This window comes from Pinus tabuliformis, chromosome 5_2 (assembly GCF_031772625.1).
Source record: "Pinus tabuliformis cultivar Carrire ecotype Pingquan chromosome 5_2, CPIR1, whole genome shotgun sequence".
NCBI classification, from domain to species: domain Eukaryota; kingdom Viridiplantae; phylum Streptophyta; class Pinopsida; order Pinales; family Pinaceae; genus Pinus; species Pinus tabuliformis.
In genome coordinates, this window is record NC_142306.1 from 848,202,581 (window position 1) to 848,228,356 (window position 25,776).

Consider the following 25,776-nt stretch of genomic DNA (forward strand, 5'->3'; position numbering starts at 1 on the left):
TGAGCATGTCCCATTTAGATGCCGTAAGTGCCATGAACACGGGCACCTATACAGAGACTGCCCATTAAACAAACTAGAAAGCAACAAAAAAACCACCACAAGCAAAGATCCTGAGGGTTTTACCAAGGTGGGGGGTAAGGGGAAAGGAGGAAAGCGGAACCAAAAGAAAATCAATGAGGACAGACAACTGAGCCACAATAGTTTCAAAATCTTAGAAGTAACTGGAAACAACGGGGAAAACTAGAAATCAGAGACTAAAACCAATGAGAAGGATAGGGATACTATCATGGAGGACATACCAGAAAATAGCCAACAACAGGATGATCTACCGAACATTGTGGAGCTCAGCAGGGACCATGACATGACCCCAAGTGAGGCAGGAACGGAGGATCATGAACTACATGAGATTCTTGAGAAGGAAAACTTGGATCTAGAAAAGTTTCTGGAGCAGGTTATTAACAAAGGAGTTGACTCCATGTGTTCATGAGATTCTTGAGAAGGAAAACTTGGATCTAGAAAAGTTTCTGGAGCAGGGTATTAACAAAGGAGTTGACTCCATGCCAAGAGAGGAGTTTGACAGGGTTCAACAACTCTTCCTATGGAGATCACAATCGAAGAGTTCTGGAGTCAAAAGAAACCATGACAGCTAGGAAAATAGAGGGATGAAGACAATGGAGGAAACACCGGGGCACTCTTCCAAGAACTCGAGTAGGAAAAGAGGAAGGAAAAGACAAAATGAGCTGCTGACAGAATGTGGAAAACTCATGATCAACTCAGGTAAGATGAAAGATCTCACCAGTTACTCTTTTACAAACCTTTCTTAATGAAGTTTACAACCTGGAATATTAGGGGCCTAGGAAGTAAAATGAAACAAAGAAATCTTAGCAGTAGAATAAAAGAAGAAAAACCAGACATGGTTTTCATTCAGGAAACAAAGTGCTTGATGGATAAAATCAGATAAATCCATAGCAATTGGTTAAGCAAGTATGAGTATCTAGAGGTTAAGGCAGACAGCTTGGCATGAGGTATTCTTACGCTTTGGGATCCCCAGAAACTTGGAATCTTGGATGCGGAAGCGTCCAGGAACTATCTTTCGTTGGTAATACAACTTGGGGGTGATAAGGAGATTTACATATTACAAATGTCTACGGTCCTCAAAGACTAGAAGACAAACTCAAGCTTCTCACTTCCCTTGAGGAGCTAAGAGAGAGACCCTGATATACCCTGGATTCTGGCGGGGGATTTCAATATGATCAAATCTCTTATAGAGAAAAAAGGTGGCACCAGAACACTAGGCAGAGGTTCCATTGCCTTCCAGAACTTCATAAATAACATGAGATTAGTGGATGCTAACACAATAAATGACACTTTCACCTGGAACAACAAGAGAGGAGGGACTTCTCAAGTTTCCTCTAAACTGGATAGATTCATGATCTCAGAGGACCTATTTCTCACAAGCCCTGACATGTCAGCTTTAATCCTCCCATTTGGAGGCTCAGACCACTGGCTTGTCCAACTTGAAGCCAATTTTATGGGTACACCAAGGAATAGACCTTTCAGGTTTGAAAATGTCTAGCTCTCTCACCCTGACTTCACCAGCAATATTGATAAATGGTGGATGGAAGAGTTACCCTTTCAAGGCACCAAAATGTACATGCTACAACAAAGACTTAAACACATCAAAGCTAGACTCAAATATTGGAAAAAAAAAACAGTTTGGTAACATTTTCAAAGCCAAGAAAGAAGTTGAATAAAAACTTTAGGGGATTAATCAGCTTATGATCACATATGGCTTTACTGAGGACATGAAAGCTCAAGCTGATGCTCTTCAAAAGGAATGGGATGATAGGTGCAGGCAAGAGGAGATTTTCTGGAGACATAAATCAAGAGTACAATGGATTAGAGAAGGGGAAAGAAACACAAAGTTTTTTCATAAGTCAACTTTGAGTCACAGGTCACATAACAGAATTTTAAAACTCAAAGATTCTCAAGGGAAAGAGCTCATAACCCACAAAGAATTGGAATCTGTCCTAGTACAACACTTCCTTAGCATTGTAAAGGAGCCTCTCTTAGACAAGTCACATTTTATTAACAAATTCACAATGTACATTCCCAAGATTGTAACAAAGGAAGACAATCATAATCTCAATAGGCCAGTTTTTGAAGATGAGGTCAGGGAAGTTATCAATGAGATGCAAAAATGGGAAAGCTCCTGGCCTGGATGGTTTCAATGTGGACTTTTTCAAAACATGCTGGAAAACAGTCAAACAAGACATCCTTGATGCAGTGGAAGACTCAAGAAGATCTAGATCAATCTTGAAGGCTCTCAATGCCTCTTTCATTGCTTTGATTCCGAAGCAGGAAAAAGCCATCACACCGGACAGATTCAAACCCATAGCTTAATGTAATGTGGTGTACAAAATCATTTCCAAAGTGATCGCTAACAGACTCAAGCCCCTTCTTCCAACTCTTATCTCAAAGGAGCAAACTAGTTATGTGGAAGGAAGACAAATCCTCAACAATATCATACAAGCTCATGAGATGGTACACTCTCTGAAGAGAAACAAGCAAGCTGGTATGATCATACAGCTTGACATAGCGAAAGCTTATGACAAGCTAAGCTAGTCTTACATGAGGGCAGTGTTGAAAGCTTATGGTTTTGACCACAATTGGATCAGATGGGTCACGACCCTTGCATCCACGACCAGTTTCTCAATCCTTCTTAATGGCTCACCCTCAAGAACCTTCATGCCTTCTAGGGGACTAAGACAAGGAGATCCGCTCTCCCCCTTCCTCTTTGTGCTCATGATGGAAGGGCTAGGCATAGCGATAAAAATGGCAAGTGCTGAGGGAAGAATCCAGGGTTTGAAACTCACCACAGATGGAGCGACTTCAACTCACCAACAATTTGTGGATGACACTATGTTGCAGGGCATTCCCACGGTAAAGGAAGCCAAAGCTTTTAAACAACTCCTGAATGACTTTGCTATGGCTACTGGTACAGAGGTAAGCCTTGACAAATCAAAAGTTTTCTTTTTTAACACAGACATTGCTATTCAGAGAAACCTTACCAGAATTCTAGGGTTCCAAAGGGATCAATTACCCTCTAAGTACCTTGGAATGCCCCTTATAGACAAACCTCTAAGCAAGGGAGTGTGGGAGTCAGTCGTTAACAAACTTCAAGATAGGATCCGAAAATGGACATGCAGATCTTTAAATTTAGCAGGGCGCCTTGTGCTCACAAAAGTTGTCCTAGAGGCCATACCCATTTTCATGATGTCAGCTCTTCCTGTTCCTAAAGGAGTTTTGCAACAGATCAGGAACATTCAAAGAGATTTTCTTTGGGGCAAAGGGGAAGAGAAAAAGAAATGGGCTTTGGTAGCTTGGGATAAGCTCTGCAAACCTAAGGCCCATGGAGGTTTGGGGCTTCATGACCCTGAAACCCTCAACAAAGTTTCGGGTGCAAAGCTTTGGTGGAGGTGGCTCAAGGAACCGACAAGCCCATGGGCCAAGCTTTGGAAATAGAAATATGCAAATAATTGGCAGGAGAGGGATCATATTCGAATGTTTGGGCTTATCAAGGGCTCCCACATTTGGAATCTTGCTTGGGAAAATAGAGGCATTGTCCAGCAGCACAGCGTCTGGGAGATCTAAGATGGGAACCTGGCAAGATTCTGGGAGGATAACTGGCAGCAAGAACCAAACTTGTTTAGGGAAGAACTAACCGATCTCAAGAATGACACTGACAACAAAGGTTTATGCATGGTAAGTGACTTCTGGGATCAGGTAAGGAAAAATAGAAAATGGAGAACTTGGAAGGATCTAGGCTAAAAGGAAGAGAGCCCTTTGAGAGCTAAGGCAAAATCTCTTGCTATGGACTTGGAACAAAGGAAGATTTTGGTTTCATCCTAGTCTGACCAACTAATATGGGGAAGAAACACAGAAGGTAACTTTAACCTCAAAGAATCCAAGCAGATAGCCATAGGGTGTGATTATCAAAATCCCGATAAAGCATGGAAGGACCTTTGGCAAAAACCGTATTGGATGAAAATAAAGTTGTTCATGTGGTTGGTTCAACAAAAGAAAATTCTAACTTGGGAAAATCTTCTGAAGAAAGGCTTTGTTGGCCCATCCAAATGCTATCTGTGTGGTACACAAGAGGAGACAATGGAACACTTACTCAACCTTTGCCCTTTCACCTCAACCTTGTGGGCTTGGGTGGCCTCAGTCTTCGGGCAAACTGACAGGGATGGCCTCAGTATTACCAACACCTTGAGGAATTGGAGAAGAAACTTCTCAGGCAATGAGCTCATCAACAACGCTTGGACTCTAGTTCCAGGCTTCTTAATCTGGAATGTCTAGAAAGAACGAAATAACATGATTTTCAAGAGAAAAACTGGCTCAACCCATAACACTATTGCATAGATATTAAGACAACTCAAAGATACTATTGGTGCCATGTTAGGAAGACCTCCTGAGAACTCGACTCTGCCCCAGGACACTCGTATACTACTGCAGTTGGGTCTCCATTCACTAGTTCCCTAGAGCATACACAAGGATGTGAGCCAGATAAATGTTGGTAAAGACTTTTGGCAACCTCCTCCTCATGGTTTCTTGAAAATTAACATAGATGGAGCCTCTAAAGGTAACCTAGGGGTGGCTGGTTTTGGCATGGTCATTAGAGATGAGCAGGGATGCATAAAGGACATATTTCATTGTCATATGGGAACTACTACAAATAACATGGCGGAGCTCATGGCCTTAGAGCAATGCCTGGAAATACTAATCGAGTCAAATTCTCATAATGCCATCATTGAAGCTAACTCGGAATTGGTTATTAATGCGGCCAAGAAGATCTGCAATGGAAAAGCACCTGGAAAAGTATCAAAACATTGGCGACTTTTGTAGGTCTTTCAACGCATTCATTCCCACCTACAAACCCTGAGAACAACTAGCTTTGTGCATGTGCGAAGAAAAGCCAATATGCTAGCTGATCATCTGGCAAATGAAGGAGTGTTTTGCAAAGAAAGTTACAACAGGTATGCATGGGATTTGACACCCTCGGGGAAATTGCGTGAGGATTGTCAAAGACAAGTGGACAAAGACATGGAAAACTTCCATACTTTCAGGACTGAACAAGAAGAAAGATTAGTGGAAGCAGGAGAAAGCGGAAGTGTAAGCCATTCTTAACCGTTGATTTTAAAAAATTAATTAAAAAAAAAAAAGAAAAAAAGGGAGAAGGAAAATGCTTAAAACGAAGCTTTCCACAAGGGAGAGGCACTTGGTAAACAACAGGCCTCTTAGTAGGTCGTCGGCCACGGATCCTGACAGCCTTTGTAATCGAATGGCCATCGGGTGGAAAAGTAATTGGAGGTTAACCACCAAAGCGGACCCGATGCTTTTTAGTTAAGCGGTTTACAATCCTCATCGGGTTTGAAATGGAGAGTAAAGACCGTGCAGGTTTCCGCTCTGATATCTCGGAGGACCGTCTGATCAACAGGGGCACTTTCGCATGGGTTTCGAGTTCTAAAAGTGATCGAAGCTTAAGTTTCAAACCGGACCCGAACTTTCATAAAATTTGGCTCACATTCCTTATCGGGTCCGTGAACCAGGTAAAAGGGGCACATGTTGCCAAGGCGATAGTTTTGTGACCGTCGGATATCACGGGATCATGGATGGAGACTTATTTTGTAAGCCTCAGGTTGAGGGTTTTGGGTTTATTTCGGGTTGTGTAGTTGGCTACCCTTCATAGGGACAACCCTTGTTGGTCCTTACTTTGTAAAGCCATGTAACATATGTATTTTTTTCATGCGGTTAATAGAAGGCTCCACTCTTATTTGACCAAAAAAAGATATTACAACTGAATGTGGTAAGAATATTTTATTCACTCTTAGTCATAAATAAAATATTCCCATATCCTCATAACATAATATAATTTAAAATCAACTTTAACAAGTGACAAAGTAATTAGAAGTAAAAAAAAGTATAAGTAAGATGTTTAAACTTTATACTTTTCAAAAATATTTCAAAGCAATATTTAAATCTATGTTACCTAATTATTTTAATATCAACTTTATATATACCTATATATAGAAATACAATGTTAAAAAAATATATTTTAATGTTGTATATAATAAATATTTAATATAAAAAAAATGCAAGTTAAAAAATAAAATAAAGCCCATAAGAAGAATGAGAGGTTTGAGCGTGGAGTATGCCCTAAAACTAGTAATTCCATGTGGAATGGTTTTCCTTGAATAATGATGATGAGTCAACCTGCATTGGCCATAACAACCAATGATTGTTGTCCCACTACCTGTTTGACAATAGAATTGTGATAATTTTCCCACTGTTTAAAAAAAGGAAAAAGAAAAAATAATGAGAAAGAGAGGTGTAATTCATCCAATTCTTTATATAAAATTAATATATGGCATGTATAAATATACATAATAATAAATATTTCAATGTGGATCAATAAAATATTTTAATATGCAAGATTAAATAATATTGACTTATATTAATAACAAAAAAAACCATTTTAATGTGGACAATGTAGTCTACACCAGATACTTTTACTTACAAATTTTATCCAAACACCAAAACTCAAAAGGGTGGAGTTGGTGATGGAACTTGCAAACACCAAAACTCCAGAGGATGGAGTTGGTGATGGAACTTGCTTTTATTGGTTAACGCACAACAATAAAAATGTAGAAAGGTCTTTGAGGAGTCTCAATGCACATAATATGAAAAACACTTTCTCTTCTATTGCCTAACTCTTATTCACATCTGTTCTGATTTTCAAAATCTTTGCCACACTACCTATTTAGTCAGCGAAACTATTATGATCTAGGGACATTTCTCTCCGTTCTTTTCGATCATAGAAATAAATGTTTAAGAATCTTAATTAATCTCTTACTTTCTTCAGGTTTGATAACCCATATTGGTTTTAGTGGACATTCATCATCATCATCATATCATATATTGTTTAAAACAAATTATTTATATATTATATAAAGGAATTAAAAAAAATTATAATTAAAATATTAGAGTCTCAATTTTATATTTTTGTTTTTGTTTTTTTGTCAATTTTCTCAACCCAACAAAGATTTTTGGATTTACAAATTTAAGTTATCTACCTTATATAGCATTCAAAAATACAACTTATAACAATTACATATATTTATATATATATAAAAATGCAATTTTTTTATTTTACACTTTAAAAAGAAATTTGAAATTTGAGATCAATACTTATAATAATATTGTAAAAAATAAATTAATATTTCACTATACCTAAGTATTTAATAAAAATAATATATATATATATATATGAACAATTCATCAATAGTTTATATATAAAACCATGGTAGGATTTTTCCTTCACAAGGATAAATTAAATTTATTTCAAAAATTGTAATTAATTTATTATTATTTTTATTAACAATTAAACTATAAAAATGTAGTTATAAAAATATATATATTTTATAAAGTCTATATATACACTTCTAAATAATGAAACTTTACAGTGGAACAAACTTTGAACTATGAAAATACAATGATTAGATGTCACACTTGTTTTCAAATAGGTCATTTACAAGACTCTCGCTCTCAGGCTAAAAAACCTTCTAAGAAGAAAAAGGGAGCTATGCTAAATAAAAAAGGAGTTTCTAGAATCTGAAGAGAAAATTGAAGATGCCAATCCAATTGAGGATACTAAAGATATTCAGAAAATGGAAGGTACTAACCCTAATTAGAAAATGGAGGGTACTAACCCATCAAGAGAGGAGAACATGAATGAGGAGCGACCTCAAGAAGGGAGAACATCAATGAGGAGTTAGATGGTTAGTGAAGGTGATGGAGTTGTGGGGACAAAGAGAGCTCGTGAATATGGGACCTCAAGAAGGGAGAACATGAATGAGGAGTTAGATGGTCAGTCAAGGTGATTGAGTCGTGGGAACAAAGAGAGCTCATGCATATGGGAATTCAGATTCAAATAAAGATCAACCCCAAGTGGAGCCGGTGTTCGAACTGAGAGGCATTCCAACAAAATCTTAGAAGGGAGAACATGAATGAGGAGTTAGATGGTCAGTCAAGGTGATGGAGTTGTGGGAACAAAGAGAGCTAAATATGGGACCTCAAGAAGGGAGAACATGAATGAGGAGTTAGATGGTAAGTCAAGGTGATGGAGTTGTGGGAACAAAGAAAGCTCATGAATATGGGAGTTCAGATTCAAACAAAGATCGGCCCCAAGTGGAACCGGTATTCGAACTAACAGTGATTCTAGCAAAATCTTCCTGTGGAAATTGACAAAAAGTACAAAGAGAGAAAGAAAAAATTGGAATTTACATGATTATTATAAATCATAATTCCCTCTTAATTATATAATAAAGTTTTTTTTGGGCCTTGAGATTTAATTCCAACTTTTCTGAAAAACCTATTATAACTCATAATTCCCTCTTAATTATGTAATAAAGTTTTTTTTGGGCCTTGAGATTTAATTCCAACTTTTCTGAAAAACCTCTGCCTCTACCTCTTCCAAATGTTTAGCGGTTTATTTTGATATATTGATCACAGTATGCTAGATGTCTATATTTATGTAACTTGGTAAAAACCTTTTTTGAGTGCTTAAAGCACATACAAAATGTAATTTTCATATTTCAATAAAAAATACTAAATTTTATAAAAAAAACTCATTCATCGTTATTTTAATATTGTATAATTGTGATATGAATAATAACATTATTATAAATATATTTAATTATATTATTTTAAATATATTTAATTTTAATATTATATAATAAAAACATTTGTAAATCATAATTAAAATAAAAAAATATTTAATCTTTATACATAATTAAATATAACAAAGTCAACTAACATTTAAATTTATATTCATTAAAATTAATATAAATAATATTATTAATATAAAATAAAATAACAATAATAATTTGTTTGTTGGTTCATGCTTTCTTTTCCTTTCCTGCGACCTGCGAATTCTTATTCTATATTATTATTATTAAGGTATTGCTATCGCTTCGAAAGGCAAAAGGGAATATTTATAATAAGCTATGTAATAATATGTAATAATATTATAAAAGTATGATTATTATATTTTAATTTAATAATTTTTATTTTTTTAAAATAATTTGGTTTAAAAATATATTTTTTTAAGATGTAGATTTTTTGGAGATAATATTTTTAAAAGGAAATATTTTTTTGAAAAATATTTATGGGTTAGGTGAATTAAATATATTTAAACTAATGTAATAAAATTCTTCGTATTTTAATTTTTTATATATTAATTATATAAAGCATTAAGATTTTTCATTACGATTCTTATTTGGAAGAAGTTGATGTTTTTTAGTGAGGAGTAGCTGATGTTACTGGGTGTTTCATTAGTTTATTTCTTTGAGGTTAAAGCAAATTTAAATTATTTTTAATGAAAAGTTTGATGATGTAAAATTTTATTCTATTTTGCTTTTTATATATGACACATTTCTTTTATATTAAAGTATGGAATGTTTTTTTTATTAGTTTTAAGAGTTATTTTTGTTGGTAAATGCTTTTGTATTGTTTAAATTTTATTGAATTTTTTAGGGATAATAATTTGTATTTTTGGTTGGTTGAAGATTAGTGTTTCCTATACAAAAAAAATGTATTTGAATTAGTTGTTGACTTGTTTTCCATCCAAAAATTCACCGAAGAAAAAGAAAATTGGTAATGTGTTTACACTGTATCATCACTCTCAATTGTAATACCTAATATGCAAGGCCATATTTTTTGAAAAAAAATGGGCTTTTCATTAATGTAAATACTTATATCCATAAGCAAAACATCATATGTAAAAAGAGAGAAAAAGAAAACCTAATAATCACATTTGACACAACAACAATTGATTGCATGAATTGTAAATGGCATTTTTAATAGAAAGTGAGAGGTATGGGATCCTAGTATCCCAAATTTGAGAAGATCTGATTTCTAACAAGTATTTTGTATATGCTACATAATTTTTTTCCAGATATATCAATGCTTTACAAATAAGCATGGATGCAGGTGTAACCCAACATAATTGGTAGGGCACATGGGTGTAGGTGGAATATAGCATAACTAACAAAGTCAATGTATGTTGCTTCATGCAACTCATTCCTTGCTTCTTGTAACCTTGCCATTTACAACTACCTAACCCCTTACAACTTATCCTTCTCATTCATGGGTTAGAGTTGGATAGTTTTTTATCCTTCTCATTCATGGGTTAGAGTTGGATAGTTTTTTGTTTTTTGTTTTTAAACATAATGAATAGTGTATTTATATATAAATCGTGCTCATTCACGTTCAAAATTGGGATTTTACATCATAATTTAAAGATGGCTAAGGTCATTTGAAACTTCATTTGTTCCCTATCCTTCTTTTTTTTTTAAACAGAATGAATAGTGTATTTATATATAAATCGTGCTCATTCACGTTCAAAATTGGGATTTTACATCATAATTTAAAGCTTGCTAAGGTCATCTGAAACTTCATTTATTCCCTATCCCTTCCCTGAGAGTTTTCCCCATACTTCTTACAAAAATATCCCATTACTAATAGCTTGTGGATATACATTTTACAATATTGAAATAATAAATATTTACACTTATAGTTTGCCATACATAAACTTTTTTAAACTGAGTGAGAGAACATATTACTCCTCCATCCGCGTTGGATTGTTAAGATCAAATCCAATGAATTCTTCTTCAGTACTTGAGATGTTCTCCTCCATTTTGAGCTTCAGGTGCTCAATTTGTTGTCTTAGTGCGCCCACCTCGTGCTCCAGTTGCCGGATGCACTCCTTTTTGAGCTGCTGCTCCTGCATAGCCAATGCCTCCTTTTGCTACTGGTGGATACACTCTATAGAATAGCTAAACCTTCCTGAATTTCCAAATTCTCTTGCACACAGACCTTACAGGTATTCATGTTGTTGCCACCTTCCCGAGCTTTGCCCTCCCTTGACCCCCCCATCATAGGCCGAAGGTAGCCCCAGGAACCGAACAAAGAACTTTCCTTCGTTGAGTTACTATGCATGCTCATGTTCTTCACCAGGGAACAACCCGAAAGCCTAATCTCCAAGATACTGCAGACCCCCAACTCAGGAATGTTCTAGACACTTAACCCAAAGCTCGCATTTTGCTATCCAAACTCCCCCGCCCGACTCAACTTACCAGCACAATTCTTTACATCACTCAGCCTAGGGACACTCTGCATATCAACACCCAACTTCACCTCTCGATTGCATACGCCACCAGAGACCACCTTGATGGCTAACGCTTTGACTCGAGACCCGCAACAATTGCTCAGTGACCCCAACTTTAGTCGTTGGGCCTTTGCAAAGACCACCTGAGAAGAGATTAACCATAAACCATGACAACATATCAAACCGTTACCCCATTTATAGAAGGTGCAAGTCTGGATTTTGATGCAATACTAGAGATTGGTACTCATGAAGTTGAGATCCCAATGCTCCACCATAATTTCCCATCTATTCTCCTCGTCCTTCATCCTAACCCACGCCTTCCTCCCACACATAGTCTGAGCAGTTCGGAGCAGAGGGATTAAATGTTTCTCATGCTCTCCCATTATCTTACCGTCCCCTATGTTGGATCGTTGGCTATTGCAACAACTTCTATGCTGTGGAGTTTGGGTTCTCACGTTGTGAGATCTCCCTAAACCAAGTGTAGTACCTTCGTGATGGACGCAGCCACGTTGCTGTAGCGAGGTGAGTCTTTCAATGCCACGAGGCGCGAGGACGGGCCGGGTCGAGTAAAGGCCGATGAGACAAGGACTGAGGAGTGAGAGATGGAATGAAATGGAGAAGGGTGTCATAACTGAATGGAGTGGAGGAAGAACGAAATGGAAAGGAGGCTTAACCAGATGGGAAGGAGAAGGGTGACGAGGGCGAGGGAGGAGAGGTGAAATAGGAGATGGTGGGGGGGGGGGGTATAAAGAGAGTGAGTGGAGAGAGGGGGTAAGGGATATTGATTTACATACCCTAAGATTTTGAAATTGCTTTGCCTTCCTAAACTCTTGGTCGAGCCAAGAATGTTGACCTCAGTCCAATATTTGGAACCCATGACTAAGATTAGGGAATGCATAGCGTTTCCTCTATCTCATTCACTATACTTCTTTCTGCATTCAACTGACAAGCCAAATTTGCTTGCTTATCTGCTTCCTGGTTATTCCCTCTTAGGATGTGAAAGAACGACACCAAATCAAAGAGGGGAATCATACCTTGGGATATCTGAATGATTTGATTTAGATTCATGTTTTTTTTGCTGATGAATTGTATTTCATATGTTTTATAATCAACATTGAGTCTCCTAAGACTTGGATCTTTCTGATGCCCTTTTTTTGAGCCAAGGATAGTCCTAGAAACATACCATAAGCCTCAGCTTGATTGTTTGTCTTCCTACCCAGGCCCCAAGCATATCTGTCTTCTATGTTTCCTTCGGGATTAATGAGAATCCCTCCCCCTCCTGCCACCCCATGGATATTTTTTTGTTAATATTGGCTCGACTTTACATTAACTATGACTTACATGAATCTAGTATATTTCACATACAAACTCCATTGAATCATTTGAGATATAAATGATGCAACTTTGCATTCTTATAGTTGGAAAGATATTAGGAGGAAATGAAGGATAACTCTTGATCCTTGATATGGCCATCTGTACAATATTAAAAAGTTGTATAAAAAAATAAAAGAAAAATCATGTACTTACTAATTGCAAGGAATTAATGTAGAAAGAGAAGAAAGATGGATGCTTCCGCTTTTATTTTGAAAATGTGTAGTACCTATAATCACAAATGACCTTGAAAAAACAATAATAGTGACAACTAGAGAAAGATGAATAACTAGGTACTTTTTCTATCATTGTGTAAGTATTCCAAAATATTTTACAACATTTAAGCAAAAATTAAAGTCAATTTTTGGAATTATAATAAAATGCATGAGTTAGTTGCTTGTTTTTTCTCTTCTTTTTTGGATCAAAGGAAACAACCTATTGGATTGAAAAACTAAGATGTCTTATTGCCATATATTTTTACTAGTGAAAATGAGGATATTGGTGAAAGGATAATAGCTTGAGTGGTAGCTAGAGGGTTTAATTCTCTCCCCACCGGGGTTCTATCCTTTGGAGACATGTTAGCTCATGTGGCAAAACTTGAACAAGTTGAAAATCATGACGAATAATTCCTATAAGCTCGAAGGGGCACAAAAATTTGAATATCTTGATATTGAGGTGAATAGTGGCAACCATTGTGATTCCATCGTGGGCCTTGCCTAGAACTTTGGACCAGTGATCATGAAAAAAAATAAAAAAAAAATGAAGATGTTGGCATTGAACTAATTTTATTAATTTTAACCAACATCACTAATATACATACAAATATACAAACAAACACATCAACCTTTTTAAACCAGAAAACCACAAATTCAAAAAGCCACACATGGCAATCATCTTCCGTAAGCTATAACAAGAAGATACAAAATCCCATGAAAATACAAACTACACAAAAACTAACTACACAAACTACACAAAAACTAACTACAGTACAATAATTGTACAGATAAACCCCAGTAAAAAAAATTAGCCACCATAATTTGAACTTGGATGATCTTGCTAATAACTATTTCAAATTTTAACTAAACCACATTATAACAAAAATAAATAACTTATTTAAAGAATATTAATTAAAAAAAGCAATTTTTAAATTTTCTTTTATGTGGGTGAAAGTTTTATTGCACAATAACCAAACATATGCCAACATTAAAAAAAATATCTAAAGCCTATGTGGATGCACGTGTATTGAAGGCCCATCTAGATACCCAAATTCTTCTTTGAGACATTTTCGCTTATAGAATTTTGTTATGAAACGCTCTTCTCGATTGCACCATATGCCAACAATGTCCAGTGAGATATGAGCTGCTAGCTTGTGGGAGCGTTACCTAAAAGTCTTTCTGTTCAGCGAATCTTGGGGAGAGACTGAGCATAATCTTGTACGACAATGGCACACAGAATACAAAATTCAGAATAACCGGGGTATTGTATCGATTGACTTCCGAAAGACTAATGCAAAATATCGCTATCACAAATAGCGAAGGTGGTGGAAGGATAGGCCTATGTGAGCATGGCCTCAACAATTGACCAATGTACTTGACACAACAAGAAAACCACACACAAAGGTGAAATGCAACTTCCTGGGTTTAAAAAAACAAAAAACCATAATTAAATAGGTGAAAAATGAAAAGGCCCCACAGCCAGAGAGACGTTGTGATGTTGCTTTTGCATTGGTCAAACATTGTATGGATAAAAACGAGAGAATGTGTAAGTCAAAAAACACACTTAGAAACCTTACATGGGACCATGTTATACTTGGGAAACAGGTACCCAAATAAATAGAGTAGTTAATTAAAAATTAAAAGAAAAACCATCAAAAAGAAGTTGACAGGAATAGACCGGATTATCCACTGGCTGAGGAGTGATATGCTTACTTTCTAATGCTATTTCTTTTTCTCTATTATACTTTTCTTTATTTTGGTTACGGGCGGATCATGGTCCTCCTTAGTCTCTTCATTCATCATTAGGCTCTCCCTAGATCTCCTGTCTCGCACATGATTAATTCCCTCATTGGCAATTCGATTGTTCTCCTGGTCGTTTTTCAATTTTTTGTTGTTTCCCAGTGGATCTATTTAGGAGACCAAAGTGGTTTTTGGAATTCTTTATTGAAGAGTGGTGGGCACTTGTAAAAACTACCATCTCTGCAATAGAATTCAGTGCAAAGGAGCATACAGTTGGTGTAACCTTCCAGGTTCTGCTACATCAAATCTTTGATTGGTAATGTTATTCCTTTTTTTTTTTATCCCTAGGCATTTAAATTGAATTTTTCCATTTGGGCTGATGTGAAACTTAGTCTTGCTTGATTATCCAATTCATGTATTATGTGAAACATAAATTTGCCTTTCCCAAAACTCTGTTGTGATAATGTTTAATCCAATGCAAATGATGCCTTGCTTTGTGTTTGTTTCGCGTGGGCATTATTGATTAGTTCAATTCTTTGATTTGGGTCTGCAGTCAACAATGGAAGAGGTTATGGGTTCTTGTTATTTCATGAAATGATGGATGAAAATCACTTGGGTTTCTTGTTAATCTTTTGGAAAATGGATGAAAATTATTGGGATGCTTCTACCAGTTGTTTCCAATCGTACCCAAGAAGTTCTTTTGATCATTTGCTGTCTCAGTTTATATTGGAATCTTGAGTTCTGCTACAGTTCAATATGATTTCGAAAAGTTTTAGATAGGCTTACAGCTGGTCTGACTTTATTTTTATCACAGGTGGCAAGCTGCAAATAAATCTTTTTGCCAAAAATATTCTTAATTCCTTTGTCTGGCCACTTTTCTCAGCCAAACCATCGATTACTGATGGAAAGCGAGAAGTTCATGGATTGGCAGTGTGAGTTAGGCAGGTGAATATATTTCTGTTTTGGCACTATTTTTTTTAATAGAGTTTTCCATAACGTGAATTGTAGATTTATAGTACCTGGAAAACTCATTTTCACCTGGTGCTAATTTCGAATCGAAAGTCAAGTATTTGGGGCTAGCAATAAAGATTTTATTTTCTTGGTAATGTATTAGGTTTAGTACATTGGCATATGTATCTTTCTAACATCACAAACGCTGCAGAACTTCCTATGGGGTCAGAAAGCATTTTGACGATGCAGAAGGCACCGAAGCCAGTAGCATCAAACTGACATATTGTAAAAGGTAATGAACTGACAAAACTGCTATATGTATTCCATTTCAAGCAACCGAGAATATCATCATTGAGTTACCATTTGTTTTGATCAAATTCAGTCTGATCCCTTATAGGGTTTTAATAGGAAACTTCTTGTACCCTGCTGGGTACTTAAAAGTCACCAGTTAGGTTGCTATTCTAAGTAAACAAGTTGAATTCACTTAATAACATAAAAACATGTATCAATTAGCAATTTAGCCCTTGTTTTTCCTGTGGATGCATGTTAAACATGGTTTACGTACATGATCCTAACAATGTCTAAGTTGCAGGAATTGCAGTAATGGTGATGCGGCCAAGCCACACACCCATGAATTTTCTGAGGACACAAAAACTAATGGCACGGAGCCTATAGAATCAGTGGATGCTGAATTCTTCCCATCCAATCAAGCTAATAAAGAGAATAATTCTCTGCAACCTCGACCAAAGTCTTTTACAAAAAAGTTCAAAGAAAATAAACCTGAACAAAAAAGAGGAGCAACTGGCCATGGCAATGGCACATTAAGCACTACAGATTTAGGAGTGCGGGTGCGGAGGCGCAAACAACAGAACTTGGAGGAAAATCATGGATCTAACTTGAGGCATGAGCAAGAAGTCGCATCAGATCATAATCAACAAGAACAAATAAATCAGCCAGTTAGCAGACAAAGACGAAGGCAAGCTCCTAAAGCTGCTTCTGAAAAGGGCAGGGTAAATCAATGTCCAAGGACCCCAAAACGGTAAATCTCAAACTTCTTCCTGGAAAAATGTCAACTTAACAATTTCTTTTAGGGTGAGCTTTGCTCCACATGCCACATTGGATAATCAGTAATGACTATATTGAAATTTTAAAGTTAGTGCCAAGCGTCTACTTCAGTTCTTTATTGTTCTTCGTCAGATCTTCTCTGAGAAAGCTATGAGAACATTTAATGGAGAATACATATAGGCAAGATAGAAAAAAGGATAAGCAAAGAAGTGCAGTTCTATAGTACAATGACCGGCTTGAGGGAAGCTGTTCTGAAAGTCATTGGACGCAAATAAACTCTTTATAAACTTTGTTAGCATTTGTCATTGTTCTAATATTTCTCTGTTCGAATTCTCTTCTCTTTTCCAGGATCTATTTAACAAATTGAATGTATATTGGGTAAAAGGGATTTATGGTTTTCATAGGAAAATTTCTTAAGTCACCTGAGCTAAAAGAAACTATAATGTCAGGTCCTCGGAGGTTTTGTTTTTATTGATTAATGAAACCTTTTTGGCTTTTGATGTCTCTTATCTTCCTGAAATTGCACAATCCCAGGGTTTTTTGTTTAAACTTATGTTTCTGCTCTCCTGTAGCATGCTAGAGTATTATATGACTTTAAATGTTAGAAAATTGAAATGAACCAAAGCATTAAAATAAATATAGACTAAGAATCTTCTCTCTAAATATGAGCTTCTACAAAACTATAAGCGTGCAGATCATTTTCTTTCACAAGTTGATTGTACATTTGGTCAAGGGATATATGGTTTTATATAGGCAAACTACTTTAGTCCCCTGAACTAAAAAAAAAACTATAATGTTAGGCCCTCAAAGGTTTCGTTTTTATTGAAAATTGAATCCCTTTTGGCTTCTGACGTCTCTTTATCTTCCTGAAATTGAACCATCCCAATGTTTGTTGTTAAACTTAGGTTTCTTTAAAGGTCAGAAAATTGAAATGAACCAAAACATTAAAATAAATATAGGCTAAGATTTTTCTCTTTAAATGTGAGCCTCAACAAAACTATAAATGTGCAGATCATTTTCTTCTTTGTGTCTATTTCTTGAGTATGATTTTCTTCTTTGTGTCCATTTCTTGAATACTTCGTTTCTATGTAAAAGGCAATAAACCTTACATGAAAGTCCCTTAAGATTTGGTACAGAAATTCCCTGCCAACTACAGCTTCCTTTTTTTGTAGCTTATATGTGTGCATCTGCTAAAATATTTTTATGAAGAGGCTGCTTCAATTAAGGTTGCCAGCTCTGTGCTGTATATTTTATACAGCAAAGTTCTCTTTCTGTTGACACAATTGGCAAATCTGCAAGAGTGGAATCCATCACCAACATTTTATAGTAATACAAATGTCATTTAAGGTGAAATCTAGCATCATTCTTGGTAGTACTGGTTCTGTAGCTCAGCCGGTAGAAGGGCACATTAAATTGATCAATATGGAACTGAAAACCACAAGTTTTTTATGAATCCATATCTATTGCAAGGGTCCCAATATGATAGACAGAGAGGTTAATAAAGGACATCAAAATGCTCTTGTGGTTATTGGCTACTTCAGGAGTTAGTAGCACGTTACACTTATCAGGGGTTATTAAACTGTGATTTCAATCTCTGGCTAGGGTTAGGGTTAGGTAGTCAATTCTTTTTCATGACTAACAGCATATTTTTGTATATAATCAGCATTTTGGATTTGTGATAACCCAATATATCACTGATCAGTTGTTGATTAGATTTTTTATTCATTACAGATTAGTATCATGTTTGCAAAAGCTCTTGTTGGTCAGATTTTAAGGCTTAACTTTTGACTAGGTAGTAGAGTTGGTAGGCTTAACTCAGTGCATTGGTGAGGGTTTATAAATATGGGATTAATTAGGATATCCCTTTGGAGTCTATTTTAGTATTGAAGAATTTCCTTCACTGTTAAAAGGCAGGAAAAGACTGGCCAATTTTGTAATCAGTCCCTAAAAGGTGGGCGTGTTTAAAATTTGATGAGGCAGCCAATCAGGAAGGAGGAGATAAGTGAATTTACCATTATGCTTTAGGAATCGGTTAGGCAACAAACTATGAAGCAGAGATTATAGTGATGCAAGGACCATCTGTAGGCTGAATGCTAGAAAGCTGTCAAGTTTGAGGGATTTTATTAATGGCTGGAAACTGTATTAAAATTGAAAGCTCCAAGATTTTCTTGAGGAAGTAGGGAGCTTGTATCACTGTTCACATAATTAAAACGGGATGATGTCAGAAGGGGCAAGATAGGTTGGCGGGTAAAATGGCAAGTGTGGGGATTAAATTAGGGCCAATTTATCTAAAATAATGACCTTTTAGTATGGGATAAACTACCAGGACTAGAGTATTAAGGTGTATTTAAAAATTATTTTTGGAATGACATGTGATTATGGGCTACATATAATGACTACGTTCTTGAGGATCATTACCTTATATATTCTCATTATAATTGAATTGAGACGTTGATGGAACACAAACGGCAACAAGGTCTCTTTGGAAGCTTAAATTTTAGTCTTTATAAAGGAATCACAATGTCACGAAAGTTATTATAGTTTTATTTGTAGAAATGAGCAAATTACAAGTATGGATTCTTCATAAGCTCAAAACTGTGAAGGAGGATGAGGGATCAGAGGACTCCGATATTGATTCTGAAAGGGTTGTGAAAGGTGCCAAAGGTCAGGGAAAGAGCTGGCAATAGATAGTAATGCAAGGATAGGACCAATGTTTGAGGATTTTGGCCCCTAAGGAGTAAGCACCCATAGGAATCTTATTATTTTGGATAAGGAGATGAGAGAAAGCATAGAGACAATCCTACCTGCAATTGGTCAGGAGTTTTGCAATATATACGTGGCTGTTGTGAATCTTATGCTTCATACAGTGAAGTTGGGGCCAGCTTGCACAATGTTTTCAAGGAGCAGAAACAGCTGAAGGAAATTGTATCAAGTCAGTAGCTGCAATAATTTATAGATGCAAGAAGTACGGCTGGACAGAGTTATGGTGAAGCTTGAAGAGATTGAGCCAAGACGTTAGTTGTAAGGGAAATTAACTAGGCTTGTGCCTTGAATCCTGATTTTATTAAGTTGGTGGAGAAGTTTCCCCAACTTGAAAGCAGGGACCTGTGCAGTGGTACAGTAAGTTTGGCTTAGTGAGATGGTTTGGTTTGTGGTGGGTAGCTAGGCATGTTGGGGATACTGAGAGGTTTAGGACTTTAAGCATGGGACGGGGAAGAGGTTTTGGGAGGGTGAATTTGGCACTGGTAGTCTGTGCATATGCCAGTAGGCATGCTTCTTGTAATAACCATATATATATTCAAATAAGTCTCTCCTTAAAAAATATCACTGAATCACTTTTGATTTGCATTTGTGTTCAATGCCACAGTGCTATTAAGAATTTCTAATTTTGTATCCAAGGTTAAATTTGTTGATTTCAGGGGCCTTTCCTTATATTGAGTATACCATGGTTGAACTATACCTCTCCAAGTTTTGAATCAATCTTACAAGTTTTGAACCTGATATTTTCAAGCCCGTGAAGAAGGTTATGTTTGCCACGGGTTACAATCACTGAGATAGCCCCGGGGAACTTGCTGACCATTGCTGAAGTCTGTTACCTGTCATAAAGGTCGGATTCACATTAAGGATTTTCAGTTTGTTGCATGGCCTTGTTTCTCATGTGATTACAATGGAGCCTTTGATTTTGCTACATTCATCAAGCTGAATTTAGTCCATTGTAGTACAGGAAAAATATTGATGGGATTGTCCAGTGACTACAGTAGTTTTCCTGTTTTAAGGACTCTATGACACTTTTAAAGAATTATTATCGCATTAAAGTTTATTTTAACTTTTCATATTTGTCAAGATAAAGTTTCAGTACTGAAGGGTCTCTTTTGAGTTTCAGGTAATTTTTGAAACTTCTGAAAGAATAAGGTTGTTTTCAATTATAACTCTTCATTTCTTTTATAATGGTGAATAAAACAAGGAGATATGGAAATTATGATCATGGAATTGCTCAATGTTCTTGTGTATCTTGTTGTATATTAATAGTAAATCCAAAAAGCTTACACAGATCCTGTTGTGAGGCTGAGAAGCCTGGTGGATAGGAAGCTAATTTTACTCGTGATGAGTCCTATCAGTCAAATACGGAAAAGGGATTCTATTTGTCATCCTTGGTCAGAGCATATAAATCTGGTTTTATTTCTATATCTTATACTATATACTTTCATCTGGTGTCCAAAGTTATAACAACTGACACATGTATGTAATAGCATTAATATTTGACTCACGAGATGCACCTGCATTCATTGGTTAACTTGCATTTATAGTTGCAGTCATTAGACGATAAAGTCAAATTAAAAGTGACTCAGTTCACTTTAAGACCGGCATTGTACTAAAACACAACATCAATGTTACCATTTCATCATTTACTTTGAAGACATAATCAGATTTCTTATAAGCAATGCCACTGCATAGTGACACACCCTTGCTACCAAAAGTTTTTCTTTTTTTCTTTTTTTGGTGTGTGCATCATTGCTCTTGCATTTTAGATCTCAACTCAACAACAGAAGGTAATTATGGGAACTTACATTAAATCAGGAGGAGAAATTGCACTTGGAATTTCATGCCTTCGACATATAACTTGCATTTGGGATTGATCGGTATTTAATATTTGATGCAACCACTCACATTAACCAATGGTCTCATTTTGTGGGCCAAAGGCTTAGAATAAATACTCGAGTCCAAAACAAATGATTAAGTTCAAATTTATAAAAATAATAGAAATGTAAAATAATACGACTAAACATTTATCTTCATAAGAGATCCAAGCCTATTTCAATAATGGTACATAGTAACTGATGCAGGAGCATTGTGTTTGTTGAGAATTTTGCAGTTTATTTTTTCTTTTAGTACATACTCATTTTTTTCAGGTTTTACAGTAATGTTATGGCCTGACGCTTGTGCTTGCCGTACAAGAATTTCAGTTCATCTGGGTTCAATTTTGGTAGCTGGAGAGGCAGTTAAGGCCTAACCTTCCACCTTGTGGAAGGATGACCTTTTTAAAATAATTCTATGAGCACATTCATTTTCTTCATGCAGATAGGGGGAGATAATATAAGATACCTTTATTAATGTCCAACAAATGACCAAAAATAGTTCAATAATCAATTTCAAATTTTAAAAATAATAAAAATTTAAAATAATATGACTAAAAATTTATCTTCATAAGAGATCCAAACATATTTTAATAATGGTACATAGTAACTGATGCAGGAGCCTTGTGTTTGTTGAGAATTTTGCAGTTTATTTTTTCTCTTAGTACATGCCATTTTTTGCAGGTTTTACAGTAATGTTATGACCTGACGCTTGTGCTTTCCCTACAAGAATTTCAATTCGTCTGGGTTCAATTTTGGTAGCTGGAGAGGCAGTTAAAGCCTCACCTTCCACCTTGTGTAAGGATGACCTTTTTAAAAAAATTCTATGAGCACATTCATTTTCTTCACGCAGATAGGGGGAGATAAGATAATATACTTTTATTAATGTCCAATAAATGACCAAAAGTAGTTCAATGAGACTGCTGAGAAATAGGGGTAGAGGGTACTGAAGATGTGAAGAGTCTGGGAGAAGGTATTTTAGAATGATTTTGAGTGGTGTATGAAATTTGTCTGTATGATAAATGGTGATAGCATGAAGAGCTTGTTGTATTGATCTAACGGGAGATTTATGAAGTCTAAGGTTTAGTTGTGTTTGTCTGCGAAACCTTAGCTGTTATTACTTAGATTTGCCTGTTTATCCTGCATTATTCACATGACTTAATCTTCTGTGCATAGATTCAACCTAGAATTTGGATTGAGCTCTGTTTTTCTTGTGGAATCCCAGCTTGAAAGGCCATGGATTTCAGGATATTGAAAGGCTATGATATTGTCAGGATTTCAGATTGGCAGCATTACAACATTTCCACTAGATTCTGTCACATATGAGTGTATAGTACTGACATTTAATCAAGAGCACCAAGCCCTCTATGTACCTTGATGTTGGTGGCATTGATTGTTGAACTCCTCTGTCATTACCCTAGTAAAATGTACCCTTCACTCAAGCAAAATCACTGATTAGGCATGTTAAGCTTTTCTATCTTATTTTAATGCTTAGAGGGTGATATTTATGATGAGGATCCCAATATAGACAATGATTTTGTTGTTATGTAGCTATTTGTTGAAGCATTATTTTTTTTGGACTCTAGAGGCCATTTAGAGCCTCTTTATTGATGTATTTTGGTTCATAGATGGATTGCACTAGGTTGTATTTTGGTTATATGCACCTGTACTTTCTATATACAGGAAAAACTTTGCTGATTTGGATTCATATGGATGCACATGAATACATATGTCTTTTTTTTTCAAAGTTAAAATGTTTTATGTATTTTTGGTTGACCGGTCTTTTAGTCCAGATCAAGTTTTGGGGGTTGACTAGTCCGGTTCTGATAACATTGTTGAGGATGTTGTGATCATTTTCTATCAAGCAAAGAAGGGGAAATCCATTCTTTCATTACTCAGGATGGATGTCATGTTTCAGTATCGATCTGTGATGTACCACTTGACATCTTATACATCTTGTCAATTTTGTTTTCATATTTATGTGGCAATTATTTTGTTTGATATGATATTGCTTTAAAGGTTAAAAAAAATTAAAAAAATGATTTTTTTTGTTTGAAGTTTCCTGATAATTTCTGATAACTTCGAATAATTTCCCTGATATTGCCGATAATTTATATTTCAGGCTCCCTGCGATAAGTTCCTGATTACAATAAATTAACTTTGTTTTTGATACCCTAAAAATTTCAAAATAAGGCAACCAGAAGCTTTTAACAATAAAGCATTTCACTCCTGCTATACATCTATGGAACATGTTTGCAGTATATTGTGTGTGGGCATTCATCAAAGCACTCTGGACCATCATAAAATCTCTCAGGCTAATTAGGGGGTAGTTATTACTAATTAGTCGAAGTTGGGGGTTTTGCTGACAAATATGAGTATATTTGAGGAAAATATTACTTTCTTTATATCATTTCAATTATAGGGCAACGAAACTCAGAACATCTGAATTCAAAGGGAACGCTCTAAAATTATTTTTTATGTGGATCAATAACTTGAAATGGTTATTGCGGGTATGGCCATCTGAATATTGAATACGACATTTCAAATATTGTACCTAGCTATTACTAATCGGAAATAGAATATCAACTTTGGGCTGGTATCATGTTAAGACTAAAATACTTATTTTGGGAAGTACATGTTGAAAAGTTTTGAATCTTGCAACAAGTTATGCGGACATATGCTCCATGTTCTAAAAGAATTTCCATAAGCCTCAAGGATTTGAGGATATATTTCAGTTGGCGAGAGTAGTTAGAAATCTCTAGTTATATCCTCGAGTTCAAATGTAAAGTTATGAATTTCAGATTATGGACTTCGATCATCATAATCACGATATCTAAAATGAGATTTGGTGACAAAAACTATCTCAAAACCTAAATATATGGACGTTGTAGGCCCTTGCAGTCTCTGCATGCCATATCATGTACAAAAACTCATGTAAATTATTTTGATGTTGTTGCTTCTTCAGAAAGAGTGAATCTGAGATATTTCCGCCGCCAAATCTACCACATGGCAAGGGTATGAAGAGGTCAAGGAGAGTGGCACAACGGTTAGCTCAAGAGGAACCTCCACCACCACCATTGAAGCTCCCCAGGCTTCATGTTGTCCTTACTCGGAAGGAAATCCAGGAAGACTGGATGAAAATAACGGGCCACAAGTATACAGGAAAACCAAGGAAGTCGACTCTTGTCCAGAAGGTACATTATTTAGTCATTAAAATGTCTTGTATGGTTTAATAGAATGTGTTGTGTATGAAATCTTTTTTAATGGAAATTTCTGGAAGCTCCACTCATTAAGAAAATAACGGATGCAGGGGCTAGGACTTTGTACAGCATTGATGTGTCCGTCATCTATTGAATACCTCAATGACCCTCATTGTAAGTTATGCTGGTCATATGTGCAATTATTTCTATTAATCTGTAATTCGGGAACATTCACTTTCATGCATTGGATTCATAATGTCCATCGGGCAGTCATATTTCTTTATTCCAACTAAACTAAAGTGCCCAAAATCCTTTTTGTCTTTTATTGATTCAGACACAAATTACTCAACACTGAGGCAACTTCCCAGGACACACATGAGTAAATTAAGGAAGAACTATTTTACCACCAACAATGAGAAGCTCATGCTTATTTATTACTACATAGTGATCCTTATCTCTTATTTCTGTATTATAAATGAGAGAATACAATACATCGTGAGTCCTGATCTCAACTGATTGCAAAGGTCAACAACCTAGCGTCAGCGTACTTCCAGAGGCCTTCTGTATGTGTTATCTCTGGATCATCACAATTAATAAGAAACAAGTAATTTTCCATGAAACAGCAGAAAAGTGTAATTTTTTTTAATGCTAAAGTGTATGTAATTTTACCAATTTATTCTTGAACCTCTTCGCAAGGAGTGGACCGACTATAGTATTTAGGAAGTCAAAATCTGATTCTTATGACCAATGTCTGAAACTACTAACTACATGATGATGATATGAGACATAGTATGCCTAATTCCATGCCATTCATCCAATTTGTTTTCTCTGGACCATGAGGATGCAGGCTGTTGTAATTATTAACTTCTACTTATCTTGTATGAGAAGGTTGTGGTTATTGTATTCATCACTGTATTGTAGAGTTTGTCTCTGCATGAGTAGTTTGCTTCCAAGGTTTAGTAGATTGTTAGATCTAGTTGGATATAAGAGATTCTCATCAACTAGTTGGCTCCTATTTTGGTTTGTGATTGAGATGTTCTCTCAAGAGTTGTTGGCTCCTATTTTGGTTTGTGATTGAGATGTTCTCTCAAGAGTTTGTTAGTGTGCTAAGGTAGTGTTTATAGTCTAAGGCAAAGCTTCATGTATTTATATGTCTCTCAAGAGTTTGTTAGTGTGCTAAGGTAGTGTTTATAGTCTAAGGCAAAGCTTCATGTATTTATATGTTTACAATTGTTGGTTTAACAGATTATTGAGCACAGTTTTTGTGTGTTTGGAAACAATATCTACTCGCCAATGTCTCTAGATGGTATCAGAGCAGGAACAGTCTTGACTCTGTCATGAGAGGTGCTGTGATCCTGAAAATTCCACAG

At 35.8% G+C, this 25,776-nt stretch overlaps 1 protein-coding gene across 3 annotated transcripts; it reads left to right on the forward strand.

The window, feature by feature from the left end:
- Positions 1-14,488: 14,488 nt before the first annotated feature.
- Positions 14,489-25,164, forward strand: LOC149161956 (uncharacterized). 3 transcript variants are annotated; one of them, XM_089435602.1, is made up of 7 exons: positions 14,489-14,872; positions 15,371-15,501; positions 15,719-15,799; positions 16,109-16,546; positions 24,172-24,400; positions 24,517-24,580; positions 24,741-25,164. In XM_089435602.1, the coding sequence occupies exons 2-7, from the start codon at positions 15,458-15,460 to the stop codon at positions 24,920-24,922; spliced, it is 1,038 nt and encodes a 345-aa protein (XP_089291728.1). In that variant the 5' UTR covers positions 14,489-14,872; positions 15,371-15,457; the 3' UTR covers positions 24,923-25,164. The 3 variants fall into 3 exon arrangements, with proteins under 3 accessions (XP_089291728.1, XP_089291727.1, XP_089291726.1); XM_089435601.1 differs by having other exon boundaries at positions 14,492-14,872; positions 15,440-15,501; positions 16,100-16,546; positions 24,741-25,147; XM_089435600.1 differs by having other exon boundaries at positions 14,492-14,872; positions 16,100-16,546; positions 24,741-25,143.
- Positions 25,165-25,776: the final 612 nt, after the last annotated feature.